This window comes from Gavia stellata, chromosome 7 (assembly GCF_030936135.1).
Source record: "Gavia stellata isolate bGavSte3 chromosome 7, bGavSte3.hap2, whole genome shotgun sequence".
Taxonomy (NCBI): Eukaryota; Metazoa; Chordata; class Aves; order Gaviiformes; family Gaviidae; genus Gavia; species Gavia stellata.
The window spans coordinates 9,171,802-9,192,811 of NC_082600.1; the positions used below are offsets into that span (position 1 = coordinate 9,171,802).

Below are 21,010 nucleotides of genomic sequence, written 5' to 3' on the forward strand. Positions count from 1 at the left end.
TGTTCACCTGCAGCAGATCAGCATGCATGCTTATAAATCACACAAATCGAAATCCAATGTCAAGGTCTGGATTGTGCTAATATGACCCATATTGCATATGCTGGTTTTGTTGTCTGTATCTATAAAACACTCCCCCACCCCCATCTCAACCAATGCAATGTGTATCTTCTACAGAACATTCCCTTTCAGGAGACTGTCATAAGAAGTTGTCAAGGAAAATAGATTCATAGCCATATTGCAGTTTTTAAACAAAACTTCTGCTGTAATGGAAAACAGAAAAATACAGAACATAAGCATCACATCTCAGGTGCAAGAAACTATTGGTTTGTAGATGAAGGTTTAAGAGGGTTAGTCACTTGTCCTGCATTTAAGTCCAGTTCAGCAGCAATAACTTCAGTGTTTTTCATTTTCATCGCCTTGAAAATTCCAGTCTAAAGCTGATCAGGAATTTAAAACCTGAAGAAAAGTATTCAGTATGGTCAAGTTCATTCTAATGGTTGACTTGTTCACAATTTGACATTTTCTAGGTAATGAATAAAAATATTTTCGATACTATTAAATGCAGTATTTTTTCTTAGCCCTCAAGAGCAACTTCAGTTGAACAGGGAGCAATATGAGCAAAGCAAAGAAGATCTGAGACTGGCTCTAAGTGAACTGGAGAAACAGCAACAGGAGATGGGTTTTGCCCTTCAGCCTGGTTTGCAGGAGAAGCAAGCTCAGCTGACAAACTATGCTGACCTCCTGCAGAAAGCAGAAGACTTAACTTCCCGATTTAATGATTTGAAAAGCCAGGAAGATCACCTACAGGGTCACACTGGGGATCCCTGCTCCACAGAGGTGGAATGGTTGAAATTAAAGCACCAACATGAAAATCTGCTCAGCCAGCTACAGGTTGGAACCTCCTTCTCTTTCGTTATGAGGTTATTGGTATGCCTGTTGATTGCAGTTCTCACTGTTTGCCTGTAGTGTCATTCAGCTGGTAAGTTTATGGGTAAAACTGGGAGTGGTGAAAGTTCCTTTGTAGAAGGGCAGGGAATTCCTCTCTCTCTCTCTCTCTCTTACTGTGGGAAAAAGAGCACCAGAAGCTCATATTTTTCACCACCTTGTGCTTTGCAGAGGGATAAATGTTTAAACAAATGAGACCAAGGTAAGTGTGAAGAACATTTTATACCTGTATAAACAGATTCAGATAGCTATAATATGTAGCATTTGTTCCTATAATCTCCAAGCCACGGTAGTTTTTTTTCCCCTTTTGGAAGGATGAATGGCTTTTCCTGCATCTTGTTTGTTATTGGTTCCACCCAGTTTAGTGCAAATTGCATTTGCACCCTGTGTGCCATTCTGCATCTGATCTTTCATCCATTTTGAGTGGAAGGGAAAACATCCCTTTTAGAAATACATTCTTATGGAATGCAAACTCTTCTGCTTCCTGCTACTAATGAAGATTTTGTTCATGGTGGAGTCCATGATGTGCTGGGAAGAGGGTAAGATATTTTTTGTGTACCTGTGGTTAGCTGGATATTTTATGGGAAACAAGCTAGCTTTTTGTGCTGCTGAGGTCCTGGAAAAGCTGTTACAGTCTGTGGATGAGTTATATTTGTTTATTTTAATATGGACTAATCCTAGAAACTCCTTGATTTCTAGACCATAGTGCAGACATTGGAAAGTCATGTTCGAGAGCACCAGCAGTTTCAGGATATGGTAACAGGCCTAAGCACTGAACTGAAAACTGTCTCTGAGAAGCTTGCTGGTTGTGAAGGTCCAGCAATGGAACAACCATCAGCTGAGCAAAACCAGTTGAAATCACAGGTATGCTGCAGGTTTTGCATCATGGAGAAAGTGGGTCCATGCCCTAGGGGTGTGTGGAGATCATCACATTTATAAAAGAGAACTGCTAATGGTGTCAAACTGAAAAACTAACAAACCTTTCTAAAATATAAAGTATATGCAGTGTTCCTTTTATCAAGACAATTGTAGGCCTAAAACCACTCTTAATGAACTGAGTGGACCTTTACTGTCAGCTGAACTGAAGGTAGAATTGTCCTAGCTCAAGCACACAGGCTTCTTCAATTTGGTTGACTGGGCATAATGAGGAAAGAGATCATTACATTTGGTGTTAGTAAGTGTCTTTAAATTAGCTAGAGCGGAAAGCTTAGGAAAATGTCAATGAGCCATGTTCAGTTTTAAGGAGTGTCCGTCATACATAAGTAGACATTCTTTTGCACTTTGGCAGAGTGGATAACAGTCTTGTAGCTGTGAGCATAGAGAGCTACTGATAGCTGAAACCGTAGCTCAGATATGGATCACTGCAATTCCCCTTCCCCCAGAATTTGCTATACCTCTAACAAGTAAAAAGGGAATGGGAGGGGGGGGGGATTATCTGTTCAGCACTTGGAAAGATCACATGCACCTCACAGCATACTACCTGATTATTTTATCATTGTTGTAATGCTTATAGCTTCAGGTGTTCTCTGTTTATAAAAATGGCTGACTAAAATTACTGATTTAGTATTTGACTTTCTGCAGCAAATAGGTCTGCATGTACTTTTCAGCACAGTTTGTTGTTTACAACAAATATTTATGATTTTAGTGACTGACTTTAGGTCTTAGCATTAAGTATAATGAGTGAAGATACTTTTCAATAAAATGTTTTCTTCGTGTTTAAAGGAACAACAAGGACCTCTTAGTCGATGCGAAGACACATTAAAGAAGATTTTGTTTTTAGCAGAAACTGTTAAACGAAACACCTCTTCACCAGGACAGAAATTTATTAAGGATGAGATTGAAACACTTCAGAGTGAACACAGGAGTCTGGAAGAAAGACTTGAAAATGTCAAGCAAAAGGAGGAAAAGATTTTCAGTGAAGCCCTTGAGTTAAAAGATGAGTTTGGTAATGAAATACAAATGGAAGATAAGGCAGATACAATGCTGAAGAGAGAGATACAGATCACTTCTGATACTCCTGTCGCTGCAGAAGAGAGCCCCCCAGCAGTGGAGTTAAAGGAAACTTTGGAAATGCATGATGTGAGTGTGTTGGCAGTAGTGATGGTGGAAGTCTGGTTAAAGAGGCATTTTTCTCCCAAATGCCTTTTGTATATTGCATCCTTAATTTCATTGAAATTAAGCCTTCTGTAAATATATGTGTATAAATCAAAGATGTGGAGAAGAACTCCCTTAACTTGTTATAACAAGCCAATAATGTCTATTCAAAACTGCAGTTTTCCATTTAAACGCAACCTGCGTATAGTTTTCTCTTGCACGTAATTAGAGCAGGTATCCTTGGTCAGGACACAAAGGGAGAAAGTGTATAGATGAGAATATTGCAGATACACCTCTGTCGAAGAACTTTGAGAACTTCTTTTAAACCAGTAAGACTTGTTTAGAACTGCAGCACAATATATGTTCTGTTTGTTTTTGTAGATAATAATTTTTGCCATTCAGAGATTTAATGTTAAAACACAGTATTTACAGTCACACAAGCAGGTTTTCTTTTATAACATTCCTTTTAGGGTCAAGAGGTAAATGGAAACATGTCAGAGAAAGAGAAGCAAAATGACCCACTTTTGGAGGAAAGCAGTGTATTGTCAGACAGCCCATTGCTGGGTATCCATCAAAGCAAGGACAGATTGGGGCAGACTGTTCAGGTGCGTGACAAATATGTTCTAATACATGTCAGTATATATATCTCTGTGTGTGCGTCTGTCTGTTCGCTAGAAATGCATATGTAATTCCTTGAAATTTGTAGTCTGACAGAAACATATTTTCCTTATCTGATGAAAGGAATGATAAATTATGTTCTCCAAATCACCCCCTCAGTCTTGCACATGTGAAGTGTGTAAGAGATCAATGTGATGATCTCTACAGGCCCCCAGGGCTTGGACCTACTTTCTCCATGATGCAAAACCTGCAACATACCTGTGATTTCAACAGGTTTTGTCACCTGCATGCACAAGGTAGGTAATGAGAGATCACTAACCTGGAACTGCTGATCTTTAGGGGATCTCAGGACATTCACACTGTAAATGACTTCACGTGTGCAAAGCTGAGGGAATGATTTGGAGACCTCCCTCATTCACCTGACCATTGAGTGATAACAGTAGCTGGGAGAGATGACCATCAAAATATCAGAGTGGAAACCATCCATACTGGGATTTCTGGAGAAGGAGCAAGATCAATAGTTAGAGTTGCCAAATGTGTCTAAGCAGAAACTTCTATGACAGTATAAAAATGTGAGCACTTACTCCTGTTTGGTTTGTCCTTAAACTGTTTCATAGTGATTAAGGTCCCAATAAGGCAAACTGATCTGAGCAGGTATTTCCCAAGAGACTCTGGGTTTGGGTTACTTCAGCCTTTTCCTTCACTCATTAAGCTAAACTGAAGATAGAGTAGACAGCTTGTGGAGTGTGATGTTCCTTAGTAAACTTAGATTTTGGACTGTGACTTTTACTCGTTGTAAACATTTTGTATTTTTCAAATCAGGGAGAGGCTGATAAAGAGAGCCCAGGTTTGGACAAACATGGTAGGGTCCAAGAAGACGTTCTGGACAATGCGATTCAGGGTGGTGAAGCAGAATTGGAAAGGCATCAGGATGGTGTTGGTATTGAAGGTGATGAAACAAGAAAGGAAACTGGTCCAGCAGAGGTAATGGGACATGAGATTACACAAGAGTGATTGAATTTGAGGGTATATGCATACAGTTTAGTTGCAGTGGGGATGATACTACTAATAAATAAATAATGAAAACCTCAAGTTACACTGAGGTATTTTTACCTGATGTGCTGTATGCTTAGTATGTGTTAACTCTCTGAATCCGTTCCTGTACATTTAAAATGAGTATGGAGGGGTTTGGGTTTTTTTTCATTACCATGGCCTGCGACGAAGTGGTTTGCTGAGGATATTGCATTCCAAGTCACCTGGATGCATTGTGAAGTCTTCTTACCATTTTGCCTGAATACTGTTATTTTGTTTGAGTTTCTTTCATTTATTTAGATTTCACATATCCTATCTGTCTTGGAACCACTAGCTCAGATATCCATGCAGCACAGATAGGTCCTCGATGCTGTGCTCGCCACCATGGTCATGCTGTAAGGATTTGCCATTCTTTTATTTTGTGTAGGTGGCTATTTTATTTTATCTGTCCCCAGATGATAAACAAACTCAGGCAGAACTTACAGTCAGCAAATACCTCAGCATGTACATACAGCAAATCCCTGGGCTGCCCACGGGAATACCCTGCCTGGTAATCGGCTGGGTGTTTAACCACAGACTCTCTGTCTACAGTACAAGTACAAGATTGAAGCCTCAGGAAAAAACTAAACCTTTTAAAAAATGCATTCAAGACTGCATCCAGGGGTACATGGTTCAAAGTCCATGCTTAGAATGACGAAACATGAACAACGTAGGTCAGAGGAAGAACACTTGCAATCTGCAATTTTTCTAAAAATTTGTAACGAAATTGCAGCACTGCTTCTTCTAAATGGTTTCGTTTGCCATAACCTTGCCCACAATAAATTATGAGATGTAGTTGTGGTTTTCCTCATCTACCTGTAATTATGGGTTTCATAACCTTGTAATCTCAAGCACTGTAATTACTACTCAGCAGGTTTGATTAGAGCTTTTTGGTTACTTGTTTTTTTTATTTTTCTTACACCAAAAGGAGAAACCTAGTGATGTCAAGAATCAGTCATATAGAGAAGATGTGGAGCAGGTTAAACAAAGAGTGTGCCAGAAGAGTCAAGTCCTGAAATCTGCAGCAGCTGAGAAAGATGGTCTGGAATCTAATCCCCCAGTTTCTGCACATGAGGTAACCCACATTCTGTTATTTCAAGTTACATTTGTCAGTGTCACTGAATTTTTGTTTCCACATGGGCTTCAGCTGAAGTTCAGTTATAAAAGAAGAGGCAATTACTGTCGCATGAAAATCAAGACCATTGTGTATAGTTCTGCTTTATGCCATGGTAGTTTTGAACTTCATCCGAAGTGCTAGCCACATCAAATGTTTCAGTGGATCTGTTCAAAAGAGCAATTTTGGTTTTCAGAGCCATCATAATCAGTCTTTATTTAACGATATTTAGAGTTTCTCTTCAAATTGTTATTCAATACAACTTCTTTCCGTGTTATTATAGTTAGCTGTGATAGTCTTTGCCATCATAAGGAAGGCAGATCAGAAAACTGAAATCCAAGGTTGATCCAGCATAAGAAAATAAATGAAATAAAATAAAGAAGAATTAATTTAAGCTGAATGAATAACAAGGTACTACATTACTAAATGACATTACTAGGTCTATTCTTCTTTAAGAGTAAGGGTGTTACATCACAAGTGCCCCATGACTGCTGATCCTTGGTCAACACATTCTTCATTTGAAGGTAAGGCTAGATCTAATCTTCACAGTTAAGTCTGTAGGCAGCTCTACAGCTGGCCTGTCCATTGACAGGTCTTACCTGGGACTTGCCCAACTGCTCAAACTGGAAACACCAATAAAATCTCCCAAAGGTCTTGGGAGTCTGGGGAGGTCCCTGCTGACTGGAAGCTAGCCAATGTTATTCCAATTTACATGAAGGGTGAAGGAAGACCCAGGAAACTACAGACCTGTTAGACTAACCTCAGTTCCTGGAAAAGTTATGGAGAAGATCATACTGGGTACTATTGAAAAACATTTAAAGAACAGTGCAAACATCATAGAATCATAGAATCGTTCATGTTGGAAAAGACCTTTAAGATCATCGATCAACTATAAACTAACACTGCCAGGACCACCACTAAACCATGTCCCTCATCCACAAGCGCCTCATTCACAGGTCTTTTAAATACCTCCAGGGATGGTGACTCAACCACCTCCCTGGGCATCCTGTTCCAATGTCTGACAACCCTTTTGGTGAAGAAATTTTTTGTAATATCCAATCTAAACCCCCCTGGCGCAACTTGAGGCCATTTGGTCTTGTCCTATCACTTGGTACTTGGGAAAAGAGACTCCTTTCAGGTAGTTGTAGAGAGTGATAAGGTCTCCCCTCAGCCTCCTTTTCTCCAGACTAAACAACCCCAGCTCTCTCAACCGCTCCTCATAGGATTTGTTCTCTAGACCCTTCACCAGCTTTGTTGCCCTTCTCTGGACACGCTCCAGCACCTCAGTGTCCTTCTTGTAGTGAGGGCCCCAAAACTGAACACAGTATTTGAGGTGTGGCCTCACCAGTGCCGAGTACAGGGGCACAATCACTTCCCTACTCCTGCTGGCCACACTGTTTCTGATACAAGCCAGGATTCTGTTGGCCTTCTTGGTCACCTGGGCACACTGCTGGCTCATACTCAGCCGGCTGTCGACCAACACCCCCGGGTTCTGCTGGGCAGTTTCCAGCCGCTCTTCCCCAAGCCTGTAGCGTTGCATGGGGTTGTTGTGACCCAAGTGCAGGACCCAACACTTGGCCTTGTTGAACCTCATACAATTGGCCTCTGCCCATCCATCCAGCCTGTCCAGATCCCTCTGCAGAGCCTTCCTACCCTCGAGCAGATCAACACACCCACCCAACTTGGTGTCATCTGCAAACTTGCTGAGGGTGCACTCGATCCCCTCATCCAGATCATCAATAAATATATTAAACATAACTAGCAGACATCAGGCACAGTCAGTATGGATTCACAGAGGTGAATATTGAGAAAGTAATGCAAAAAAAGCAAAACATGTTCACAGCAATCCTGAGGTTTTTCTTAGTGTCAAGACACTTACTTTTCTCTGTGTTTTGATGTGTTTATATTTCAGTCTGGTAAAGTGGATTTCCTCCTCACTCTGTGATAGCTTAGCTGAATCTTTCTGCTTACTTCACTTCTATGGCACTCCAAAGTCTCTTAAGATGAAATCTTACATCTGAATTGGTACAACCATTACAGATATATACACAGAGAAATGGAAAAGTTCTCTGATTGACTATTTCATGAGTGATCCCCTTCTGGTTATTTTCAGTCAAAACCGAAGAGTTGAAATAAATAGAACTGTTCTTTTCCAATAACGTCTACGATGTGCTACATGTTTCCCACACCTGGAAGCAGGTGTATTTTGGATAGCTTATGACCCAGAGAGAGAGACGACAGTGACAGCTTACAAGTGATATGGCTGCAGGGATAGCTGGCTGCTTCCTAATAAAATAGTATCTAAAGTAGCAATACAGTAAGTTTATCAAGCAAGAATTTTTGATCATTGCTCATTTTATATCTTGGTACCATAGAGAAGCTCATACTGTAGTCATATCTTTATATTTATATGCATTCACTCCCATGAAGTCTATATGTGGAAGAGATCACAGTTTATACCAGATATAGACAGGTATTGGGGGAAGGGAAATGCAGAAAGATTTTTAAGGTATGGCCATATGACCCAATAAGCCTGTGACATTTCATTTACGTTGTTGTCTGCAATAGCTGAAGGTGATTTAGAGGATTATGTTTCACATCTGAACTGGGGCTGGCTAAAAGCATCCACTTGGGTAACGACCTCAGCTCAGCTGATGGGCTGTTAAACCTGGTTGTACCCCAAGTGACTTGTCCTTCTGTCATTGTAGGAATCGATGGCAGTGCCAGGGACTGGCTCTGGAGCCCCCCATTCCCTTCCTCCCCACCCTGATTGAGACACAGCTCCCTAACGCTTTCATCTTACCCCTGATTTTGGGTAGCACTCATGGCAGTAGCTGCCGTGGCTTTGTATCACAGCCAAGCTGCTTCATGCATGAGTCGCCCTGTGAAGAACAGTTGAAGAGATGGTCCTGGTGAAGGACACAGCGGTATATCAAGGCAGATGCTGAGCAGAAGGAATGTGGGTGTGAGGAGAGGTTAAAGGTCTATGAATGTGTAAGGAGGAGGGGGAGAAGGCAGGATATACCTGTGAATTTATCAGTAGCAGAGGTGGGTGCAGAGGATGTTATTTGAAGGTGGGTATATGAGAATTTCAAACTTAAAATGATGGGCAGAGATTTCTCAGATATCTGAGCAGTGCTGGCAAGCCAGGATGACTGCAGAGGTGGGGGCTCGTGATGGAGGTTCCAGCCTCTGGGTCCTGGTTGACCCACAGAGGCTTTGGGGGAAACCACAGCAGCATTTAGGCATGGCTTAAACATGTGAAGCAAAGTGTTGCAGTCAGAAAACTTGTTGGTTTAGGACTTTCAGAAATAAGAATCGTGTTTTGTGTTGTAGGACACAGGTGCAGAAGTGGTTGTCCAGAAGGAACTATTTCCAGGAGTGCAAGTAAACACTGAATATTTTGAAGAGGAACAAAAGGTCAATGAGCTGAAAAATGAAGTGGCCGAACTGGATATCGTGCTCATAAATGAACAACTAAAAGAGCTGGAGGTATGGAAATTGCAAAGCCGTTACTCATTGTTCATGTAGTGATACGCTTACAGAATTATGATTCACTGGAGCAAACCAGAATTGTCGCATATAGTCTAAGGTTTGACCGCATGATTAGTCGGTTTGACTACCAGGTAATCTACAAACACTGTGCCTTAATGCAAATACGTCCATGTAAATACCATATTTTGTACTGCTCTTCTGGAGTGCAGTAGTAGATACACCTGTGATTGTGCATGTGCTTCCATGATGTGCACAGGCATGCATGCTCATTTGCATGTGACTGAGCAAGCATATGTTTGTAGATGTATCAGTATTTAACTGTACTTTGTGCTGAAAGCTGAAAGTGTTTAAGATCCTTTTTTAATCCTCTCTCTGTGGTGGGCTTGATTGTAGAATTTACAAACTGAACTGGAAACATGGAAAGCAAAATCTTTGTGTCATAGTCAAGAAGCGTTTCCCAATGCAACAGGATCAAACAGAGCAGAGCTGCAAACCACAGAGCCTGTGGTGCCCTGCTGGGACAGGCTGCTTCAAGAACTAGATGCTGTTAAGGCAGTGAAGCAACAACAGTACTGTTTAATTAATGAGTACCAGAAAAATCTTTCTGCTGCGCAGTCCTCAATGAAAAATTTGTCAACAGAAAAAGATAACATAAAAATGTAAGTATAGTTGAGGGTTTCTGTTAATAGGTTGCAGAACAAGTATGGTCCTAGGCCGAATTTTGTCCCATACTTCAGTAATGCTCAGGCAGGAATATGGTGTTTTATCCATCTTGTTAATGTTAGGTAGCAAGAGAAGTCTCACAGGTTTGTAAGTTTGAACAGCCTTAAACAGAAGCATTTCTGGTGGTTCTCTGCTATCCTTTAGCAACAACTACTCTTTTTCTGTTTTAGGCAAAACAAAGAAATGGTTGCTGTGCTAAAAACCTATATAAAAGCCATATTAAAATATTTTTGCAAAAGTATGGCAGATGTGAAATATTAATTTTTCTTTAAGGACTCATCAGTTCTGTTTTTTTTTCTGAGTGAAATATCTCATGACTCTGAAAATTAATCTTATTTGATAGAAAGAATTCTGTGGCAATAAATAAGTCTACAGTACCAATTAGGAGGTAACCAACGCACACAAAATAGTTGGTACCTTTTATGAATTAGCCTTCAAAACATGGAACTAGCCTATCGGTCACAATAATGTATCACAATAGTTTGAAAATCTTTAAAATAATTTATCAAATTGTTAATTTACAGCAAAGAGATTGAAAAAATTGAATAAAAACCTAGCTGCTAAATGTATTTGAGGTAGGAATTTCAAAATACTCCTGGAAATAAAAGATGAGTAGATAAACACCTCCAAATTAATCTTCAATGAATGGGAATTTTTGAAGTTTTTCTTATAACTAATTTTATCTTCACTGTAAATCAGAAATTACTTAGAGATGACTTAATACTATTATTGATTTTTAAAATTTTATTTATTGTAACTTTAAAGGGAGGCTGCGTTCCTTTAGGAAATGACACATTCTATATTAGTATATACTGCAATTTTGGAGAATATACATTAGAATGTACCTTTCCTGCAGAGATATCTAGAAATACTTAATGCTGTACAGATGAGCAAGAAATAATAATACTGTAACGGTGGTTAGGAAATTTGTGAGAGAACATTGAGAGATACATGTGATTAAGTGAATAAAGTGAGTGAATCATTTTCTAAACAGTGAAATTCTCTTTTTAAAATGTGTCTAGTCCATGTTTTAGGAGAATTTTTTTTTTTTAAACACTACTCATATTTTTGGCAGGGGTCCTATGAACAACACAGTTCTTCTGGAGAAAATTAAAGCATGCATAGAGTCCTTACGAAAAGAAAGAGATGTCTTAAACCAGTTGAAAACTCAGCAAGAAAGTTTATCTCAGCATTTAACATGCATGGATAAAGTGTTAACCGAAAGCCAGATGAGGCAACTGGAGGAATGGTGGCAACACATGGAACAAACAGTGCAAAAGAAACATGATCAAGTTGTGGCAGAAATCGATGAATTTAACCTGCTTATGAATAAAGCACAGGATATTCAGAGACTGATACAAGAACAAGCAGAGTTATATTCCTCATCTGAAGGAAAAGCCAAATACCTTGTACTTTGGACCACAGAGCTACAGGACATTAAACATGGTCTTTCTCTATTAAAAAGAAGGATTGAACTGCAGATGAAGAGAATTTGGAGTGATCAAGAGAAGGTAGCTTTGGAGAACTCTATACATGATTTGCAGAGCAAATTGGAAGCATTATCAGCACAACAAACTCCTCGAGACGATGTTCAGATCACTGGTCCTGCTCTCATGAAACACGAAATGATGAAGAGGCTGAAAGAAAATATTTCATGGGTCAAAGACTCACTGTCCTCTCTTGATCAGAAAGCAGCACTCCTCCCCACTGATGTTAAATCACAGATAAGAAGTTGTCAGCTTATGAGCACAGAAGTTCTAAACAGAGAGCCTGTGATTGTATCACTGGATTATGGGCTCCAGCACATCATTCCCAACTTGAAGCCAGAGGAGATCTCTGATATGACCTGCCTTTTACAAACGTTGCAGAATTCATACAAGGCTCTTGTTTTAAAATCAGCTCAACGATTACAGCACCTAGAGCTCCAGCTGGAGGAGAGACAAAGACTTACTGCAGAAGTAGAAAAAGTTCACTGTCAGCTTCGAAATGCTGAGATGCTTGCCAGGCCTGACATGAACCAAACCAGCACATGGTCAGAATTAATCAGTCAACAAGCCATTTTAAAGGAGATTTTAAAGGACATACAGGAAATAGAAGGGCTTATCTCATCCCACTGTAAAGAGAGTCAGGTCACAGCTGGGGAACTGAGCCTGTCCGAACAACTATTTTTGACTGATCAATTAAGAAGTCTGAAGAATAGAGCAAGGAAGACACAGAGGCAAATTCAGAGTAAACTTCATGAAGTAGAAAAAAAGATAGCTGTCTACAGAGAGTTTGCTGAAGGAATAACTTCATTGCAGCAAGATCTTAATGGTCTACAGTATGGTGAAATGAACCTGGAAGAAGATGAATTATTAGGTGCCAAGCAGGAAGTGAAGGATAAATGCAGAGCACTTAAAGAAAAAGTAGTAGCTTTTCAGTCCAATTTGTCACAAATAATGAAGTACAAAGAAATCTTTGAATGTGTAGGTCTAAAATGGGACTCACTGCAGCTGGATGAATTGCAAACTAAATTTTTTAAAATTAAAAATGAAATTGAAGGGAAGATAATACACTTTGATAATGTCGTTAGGGAATGCAATAAGATTCAAGCATTGCTAAATGAAATCCAAACTGTGACATCCACTGTAAGAAAAGAAGCTGACATCCTAAATGATAGCTCTAGCTCTTCTCCTGCTGAGAATCTTATATCTGCACAGATTCTGTTTCAGACAGTTCAACAAATTTTGTACTTAACCCAGGAGGTAGCAAATCAAATAAACAAAAATGAGGTCTTTGATACACCATTCAAAGAATGTAAGAGGAAAGAAATAAAGAACCTGGAGGAAGATGTTGAGGAATTGAATCAGTTTCTTCAAAACTTGGTCTCTCGTCTCCAGTGTGTAAACAAGAAAGATATCCAGAATGAAGTAGAACATATATTCCACATCATAAAGTATATTCAATTAGAGCTCCAGCAGCCACTTCTGATAGACATAAAAATAATGAAGTATGAAAAGATGCGATGGGAAGCAATTCAGAATATGATGCAAGCAAAGTTTTCTGCTATTAAATGTATAATGGAAAAAGAGAGGGCAAACCAAGAAGAAAAATCTCTTGCTGCTGGTGTAGAAACAAAATTAGAGACACTGCAAGATCATGAAATACAACTGAAGACAGACATTGCTGCCCGTGTTGTAAGTATATTTAATAAAAGTAAGGTATGCCCATATGTCTTTTCCCAATAATTAGATTAGGTATCTGAGACTGTAGTGTTTATATTTTCATAACTTACATATTTTCACAACTTATATCCTCCTTTTATTCTAATAACTGATTGGCCTATCATCATCTCTGGATTGGTGGATATGATAAGAATCGTGATAAGAAACTAAGGATACAAAGAAATTAGTTGTATTCAGTTTTATTATAATCAAGCAGTGGGGATTAGAATAAGAAAAGAAAGGTAAAGGGGAGGAAGGAAAAGGTTGTGTTGAAATTTTGAGCTGAAGAGAGACTGGGTGCAATTGTTCTGAGATTATTCTTGGACTGATTTTATGTAACATTTTCAATAGTGACAACGATGGAAAAAATAGAAGTTCTTTGTTTCAACTGTAAAGAAAAAGCTTACCAGTTGGGAATGATGAAGGACAGTAAAGCACAGGTCAAACCAATGTGATCAGACCTCAGGGAGGGTTAGCAAAGTAAAGGCAACCAGTATCCAAGGCTTTAACACAAGTATATAAGGCATTGATAGGGCATTGCTGGAGGATCAACCCAATTCTTGATGCCTTTGTCAGGAAAGGTCCACTCAAACTGGAACGGATGCTGTTAGAGGGATGAGGAATGTTGAGGGCAGTTGATAAAACTGAATTTGATCGACCTGGTAAGCTGAGGGCAAGTGGGAAATCTAGCTGAGAAATGTAATTGGGCTGGAGGTAGACTTAATGGATGGAAAAGGACTGCTTAAGCTAAAGGGCAGTGTTAATATAAGGAGAAGGAGTTAGTGAGTATATTTGTTTTGCAAACCAGAAGAGTGATAACCTTCATAACAGAGAGGTTCTGGAACTGTGTCCTGGTCAAGAAGACCTGTGCCCTCACAGCCCAAGAGGTCAATAGGTACAAACAACGAAATATGAGGTAGTAGCTAATAACAGGGGGAAGGATTCAGTGTGCCTGATGGACTTATGGTCCTGCTGCCAGATTTCCTGGTTTGCTGTGTTTCATCTTCACTGCTTGGGTATTGTGTGGGAAGCATGATGCCAAAGTTTCTCTGCCCTGTGGGAATCCAAGAGCTGGCAAAGTTACACATCGTTCTGTGTATAAATACATACGTCCATAGGGTTTAGCGAGAAGCAGTTTGGCAAGTCGTAGTGGAGATGGCCCCTGGAGCAGAATAAAGCATCAACTTGTGGGCTTTCCTTGTCTGAAAAGAACATATACTGCCATGTTGATAAGGGATCTTATGACTCTTGTGTCCTGCCAATCCTTCTCTCTGGACTTTTCCAGTGTTGGCCGTTCCCTCATAACCCCTGTTCCTATGGTTAAGGGCAATCAATCCATAGGTTACAGCACTGCTCTGTGACTACCTAGGTAGTGTGTCCTCCCTCACCTCCTCAGGCCAATTCTGGGAGCATTGGTCTCAAAGACAACCAGGTGTGAAATTCTGAGAAGACCATCTGGTGATCTAGAGGAGCACAGCAGTCTTTCTTGATTGTTCTTTTGTCTTTTGAACACTTTCAGAGTGCTCTGGAGGAGGCATGTAAGACTGGTGAGCTTTATACCAACGCTGTTCAGAGGGCTGCCAGGTTCCTTGAGGACTATGAAGCTCGAGTCAAGTCTGCCACAGCAGAGCTCGGTAGCTCACAGGAGGTCTGTCAAACACCACAATGGAAACAAGAAGAGTTCAACTGTACAAAGGCTAACATAGAAAACCTCTACTCCAAGCTGAAAAACCTAGTGAAACCAGAAGACAAAATATGTCTGGAAAATACTTTAACTGAACTAGTCAATAAGGGTTTGGCTTTAAAGGAGAAGGCCCAAAGAAAGGAAGCTGATGAACAGAGGTAGGTTTAAGAGATCTTCCTAGATCGTGTTCCTTATTATGAGAAATTTGACTGATAACAAATGCAGTGTTGTTTTTGCTCTGATGGAACAGGTAGTTCAGCAGAAAGAACTGTAAGCATTTCTGGTGTTCCCAGATGTGATTGTAATGGAAGGAAACTAACCAGAGAGTAGGCGTATTGCTGACAATTTACAATGCAATCATTTTTAGTATATTCCAAAAAGTATGTATGGGCCTCGACTGTCGTCTGGTGCCAGAATCGGAAGAAAGCACATTTCCACAGTCTCTAGTTCAGTGCTGGTGCATGTTAGAACCGTTTTCAAAGGGGCCCTAATGCATGTCTTCCATAGGCTACTCTGACGGCTTGAGAAAGTAAAGACCAAACAAGATGCAGTTTTCGTCCTCCAAATATAGGTACAGAAGAGAACCCTAGGGGATCTGAAGGGCCTTCAGATACGTGTACAGAAAAAGTTTGGGAGATGGAGTAAAGGATTTTTAAATTCCTTGCTCATGATCCAGTGCTTCTGGTTCTGTTGAGCATAACCTTAATAGCTGCTTTTATAATCAAAGAACTGGATGACTTTAAAGGCTCTGGTAATAGAAAAGAGATGATAAGATAGAGAAATAAGAAATTTGAATTGTACAGACCACACATTGTAGGGACAAATAGAATGTGTGTTACAAACTGGGAGATGATTTTTGGGAACGTCTGCGGAGGATGGAGATTTAGATCAGGACATACAATTCTTTTGAGCAGCTCCATGGCTGATATATGGATATACATACCTATATTTCTTTACCTCTGGGGCATTTGTACCTGCATCTCTAAAGTATCTCAGATATCGGACCTGAAGTGTATAACAAATGCTAATTGAAGGTAACTTGCAGAATAGTAAGGATTACTAGTTCAGAAGATTTTTTTATTTTTATTTTTATTCTGGAGGGCATTATGGTTGGAGAGAGGAGCAGCCACAACAAATTGTAATTGGTCTGTTAATTGTTTCCTATAGGTATTTTGAAAAATACAAAAGCTACATAAAAACCAAAGATAAGGTGCGTGATAATCTTAACAAACTGGAAAAGATGCTTAGACAGTCTTTGTCTCAAATACCAATGTCTTATAAAGAAGCTTTGGAGCACTTAGAAGAAAGCAAGGTAAGAGACGCTCTGAAGAACTTGAAAAGCTCATGCAAAACTGTGGTCTAGCAGCTATGCACACCATATGATATCATAGTAAAAAGAAGTTAAATTCTTTATCCTGTATTTATGTATATACAAAACCACAGAATATATTTATATACCTATAAAAAGACCGGATTATAATAGGCCATGCAAAATGAGTACCTCTTATTGCTTCTAGAAATCAAACATTATCTGTGCTTAAGATAGAGTTGCATTTCTGTTCAGATCCCTCATTGGTTCTTTGCAGGACCGGGACTGATCATATTACAGGCCTCTCATTTTATATATCTGTAACTCCTGCTCATTTCTCTTCCCTTCCAAATAACTGGAAAGAAGTTAGAACAACCTAATTGCCTGGGCACACTGTTCTTCTATTTGTTTTGTTTCTTTTATTTACCCCATCTTTCTGCGCAGTCTTAGCCAACAGAATTCTGTCATTACAATCGCATTTAACCAGTTCAGTGGCGTGATTGCCATTTTATTAGAGGATCCTAATCATGTTACTGAATGCTTCATTAACACTTCTGACTGTATTTATTTACTTGGGGTTTTTTCCTATAAGATTTTAGTCTCCAGCATTGACTCAGCTGAAGATGATCTTGTGGAGCTGAGGCAGGTCTCTGGAGAGCTGATGAGATTATGCAAGAGAAGTGACAGGGCACTGGGCAGGATTGTAACACTGCTGTGGGAAAATTGGCTGGGTTTGCTTGAGGCGGCAAAAGGGCTGGAAATTAACTGTGAAGAACTAAAGCAGGAATGGAAATTCGTCAATGAAGAGGTGAGTTGCTCAACAAACTGTAAGTTTTGGGGAATATGGTAGGGATGGGGCCCTCAGTAAAATAGCATGTAAAGGGCTGATGTCAGTGCAGAACATCATTTCCCACCCACTGATCAGCCAGTTATCCCCAGCCTTTCTTGAACCTGGAGTCAAAAATGATGGGGGTATTTATAGTATAAATTCTCTGAACCCAGAACAACTCTGAATGTGGTTATGTGCTTTGTTAGGGCAAACTAAAATGTTTGGTACGCTTCAGAGGTTCAAGCTCTCTGGCTATGTAATTCCCATTACTTAGTCATGTGTATGAGTAAATGAATAATGTAACTTAAGGTGATGGAATAAAAAAGCACTTTTTCTCATGCTTTGACATGCTGTTTACTTAGCTGGAACGAGAAACAATAATTCTCGATAAGCTCCAGGAAGAACAGCCAGAAAGTCTTAAAGAGAAAGAAAAGGCCACCAGAGAGGAACTGGTAGAATTACTAGATTTTGTGAACTCATTTGAGGAAAACATCAACCAGCAACAGCTCCTCTTACTCTTACTTCTTCACCGGATAAGAAACATCCTGAATACATCTGAAAATACTGAGGCAGAAGCTGCCCTTCCTGCCTTATGTGAGATAAAGGCAATGCAGGATCGCTGTACAAAGTAAGTGGTGTGAAATTTCTGTTGAAGGTATGACAGGGGACTACTTATAAGCATAGCGTTTTATTGGGTATAAAGAATATATGAAAGCGTAATGCACTTAAAAAGACAGCGAATGCCATACTGTGTCGGACCAATGCTCCATCTAACCCATCTGCTCTCTCCAGCATGGGCATTGGGAGATAGTAGTTAGGGAGGAGACCTGAGCCTGGTCATATGGTGCATGGGCTGCAATTTGTGTTCAAATGTAGAAGGAATCAGAAGGGATGATGGTCGAACAATGCAACTTTAGTCTTGCTAATGAGTGCCGCTGTTTAAAAATTGCCTCAAATATTTTTTGCAAATTTGTGATTGTACTCACCCTTCTCCATGCCTGCTTTTTGACATGGAAATTTTTGTGAATTTTGTCTTCTGCTCTGCCAGTGTTTTCAGACTCTGAGAACCTGAGCTCTGTTTGCTGTTTAAATATGCATGCTATCTGATTTGGTCTACCAAACATACTTTGCTTAGCAGTACCTGAAGACTCATTTTTGAAGAAACTGAGACAATAAAGGACAGAAACGCTGAGATTTGGTTACAGAAAATATTAAAATACAGACAAATGTGGTTCTGGATATATATTTTTTAAATATCTGTATTAAGCATGCTTTTGGATTACTCCTTCTTAGTGTAGATTCTAACACAATATATTCTTGCTGGAAACCTTTCATAGGTTGTATGAAAAGACTCAAGACCATAAGGATTGCGTACAAGCTGAGATTCAAGAGAGGAACAAGATCACTGAAGAAATAAGTGCTGTGACAAATGCATTACAGAATGCTGCATCTGTGTTATTAGAAGATGCTAGTAGAAAGGCAGGACAACTGGAGGTTGGTAATGGCTCCGTTATTTTGCATATGCACATTGACTTAAAGAGAATGAATCTGGCTCAGCAGAATATGACTGGCCCTGCCATGTCCTTGGTTTGCATTCCTCTCCCTCTGCGTGGTCGAGTTAGCAGGCACAGAATTGCAGAGAGATTCACAGCCAGTTGCATGCCTTTTAAGAAGGACTGCTTAGTGTACATCCTGTGCCCCTTCCCTCTCTGCGTACTAGCCAGGGCGGCTTCAGATGCTCTGGATTTTATGTTCCACATTAGAGGGTTAACCTGGTAAATGCTTTTTAGAAATCAAATTGTGATCAAGACCACAATCTACGCCAGCAGCAACCAGTACTCTGCAGCAACCCAGACTGTAAATTTCTATCATTTCTATATTTTTGTTATCTTTCTTTGAATTCTTGACCTTATGAAATGGTATTATTCCTAACGCTTCCTGAATGTGGGTTTATTTATTTATTATTTTAATTAGATTTTTTCCAATTTAGTCTTACTGTGTTTATATTACTATCTTAATTTTTTTCTCTTGGATCAAAAAGTTATTTTTAATTGTATTTAATCAAGTTGTCTTTTAACAATAGAACCTTGTTCCTGTTCCTGACACAATTGGCACAAGCCAATGTTAGCAGCAGTCCTGTCAAATGATTTCTTTGCAGCAGTATGTCACAGCAGGCCTGTTCCTTTTGAGAAGGTTCAGCTGGAAGGATTGATAAATTCCTTAATTTTACCTAATGCAAACACCAGTAAGCTAAAATCTGCAGGGCAGTTTTGTCTCTACTGCCAAAGAAAACCTAGTTTCTCTAAAATCTATAGCATTATTCGGGGCTCCATTGCATTTATTGAATGGAAATGCCTATTTCACTTCCAGATGACAAATGTAGGTTAGTCAGGTGGCAAAGTTTTAACTCACCAACATAGATGAATATGCAAATGGAAAGTGATATCATCTAGTCCCCTAGGAAAAAAAAAAAGACAGTTTTGACAGGCATCTGCTTTCCAGCTAAATAATCTGTGAAATGCGAACATGCATTTATATACAGAAATCAGTTTGCAGAGACATGCTTTGTTTTGGAGACTAATGTTGTAACTGATTCTTTCAAATTCAAGTCAGGGAGTCTATAAACTCCCATAAATGTTGGCACAGTCTTAACTGGGCCATCGGACAATGACAGCCTTCTCTATGGTAGAAATAGGCACACAGGTGTTTCATGGTTTTGAGTTTTTTAATGTCAGACCTAGTTGTCGTAGGATGACAGGAATTAAATCAATCTCAGGCTCTTACATATTTCTTCTGTATGTTGTATTTGTGTTCCCAAGTGAATACTAGGAGTTAATGGATTACTATTACCCAGACTGAAAAAGAAAAGGATGTTAATTTTAATGTCTTTCATTGCCTGGTAGGAGCTTCAGATGATTTTCCCCAATAACTTAACATTTGAGTTTTTCAAACAGCTGAGCATTGGGAAAAGGAACCATAAAGCAAACAGACAGAACTTTCCAACTTGAAATTCTAGAAAACCTTCAAAACAAATGAGTTTCTTCATTCTTTCTGCAAGAGGACTTAGGTCGGATTTAATTTCTAGGCCACAGGCTGTAGACAGTTGTTCAAGTTTCTTTTATCTCATAAAACCTACATTCTTCATGCAGAACTGGAAACTACTGTTTTGAAAGGAGCCTGCTGTGCTGCTCTGCACAATTGCCTGAAAGCAGACACTTTGGCTTGAAACCTGTTGCTTTTTGTGGCCTTTGTGTTGTTTATAATAATGAAGGAATGAACGTTGGCTATTAAACGTTTTTCAAAGAGAAAATGGCAAAAGGGAGAGCGCAAAGGTTAACATTTAATCATAGGAGCACTTCAAATGATTGCATTGCTATACCTGTCAATAAACAGTGCGCCAGCTGCCTGACATGGAGTAGTATCAAGTTTAATTAATTCTTACAGATTGAAAAGCATCATTTGGTTAAATGAGTGAGTATCTCTCAAAGTTAATCTGCTTGTATAGGTAGTCAAATTAGGTTTGATATCACAAAAACAACTTTTCCAAACGGTAATCATGGTAGGAAATATAAAACACAATATGTATGTGTATATATATACATATATGTACGTATACACACATGCATATGCACTCAGTACAAACTGGGTAAAACTGCTGAAGTTATTCTTAATTTTGTAGGAGGTTCGAAGTGTGATTGGTAAAGAAAGTCAAACTCTAAAGGATATAATGGAGAAACTCCGGATCAAGTATTCTGAAATAGTTCCTGCAGAGATTGAAACACAGTTGGAGGACTGCAAGAAAGTATTGCAAGACCTAGAAGACAAGGTAACTGTTGATGTAATTTTCATGTTTACCTTTTTGTAATGTATAAATAAGTACTGCAGTATTCGATGAATGTTGTAACTATAAATTTCAACTTGAAAC

The 21,010-nt window shown here is 39.4% G+C and overlaps 1 protein-coding gene across 1 annotated transcript in view; it reads left to right on the forward strand.

Annotated features, from left to right (window-relative positions):
* The window catches only part of SYNE2 (spectrin repeat containing nuclear envelope protein 2), a 177,613-nt gene that overhangs the window by 52,125 nt on the left and 104,478 nt on the right, over positions 1–21,010 (forward strand). Inside the window, exons 41-56 of the mRNA XM_059819247.1 lie at positions 579–891; positions 1,645–1,809; positions 2,668–3,024; positions 3,510–3,644; positions 4,309–4,311; positions 4,480–4,636; positions 5,646–5,803; positions 9,179–9,334; positions 9,731–9,996; positions 11,136–13,236; positions 14,783–15,105; positions 16,115–16,259; positions 16,849–17,064; positions 17,448–17,713; positions 18,423–18,579; positions 20,765–20,911. Of these exons, the coding sequence (XP_059675230.1) occupies positions 579–891; positions 1,645–1,809; positions 2,668–3,024; positions 3,510–3,644; positions 4,309–4,311; positions 4,480–4,636; positions 5,646–5,803; positions 9,179–9,334; positions 9,731–9,996; positions 11,136–13,236; positions 14,783–15,105; positions 16,115–16,259; positions 16,849–17,064; positions 17,448–17,713; positions 18,423–18,579; positions 20,765–20,911 (5,065 nt within the window). The remainder of the gene's footprint in view (positions 1–578; positions 892–1,644; positions 1,810–2,667; positions 3,025–3,509; positions 3,645–4,308; positions 4,312–4,479; positions 4,637–5,645; positions 5,804–9,178; positions 9,335–9,730; positions 9,997–11,135; positions 13,237–14,782; positions 15,106–16,114; positions 16,260–16,848; positions 17,065–17,447; positions 17,714–18,422; positions 18,580–20,764; positions 20,912–21,010) is intronic.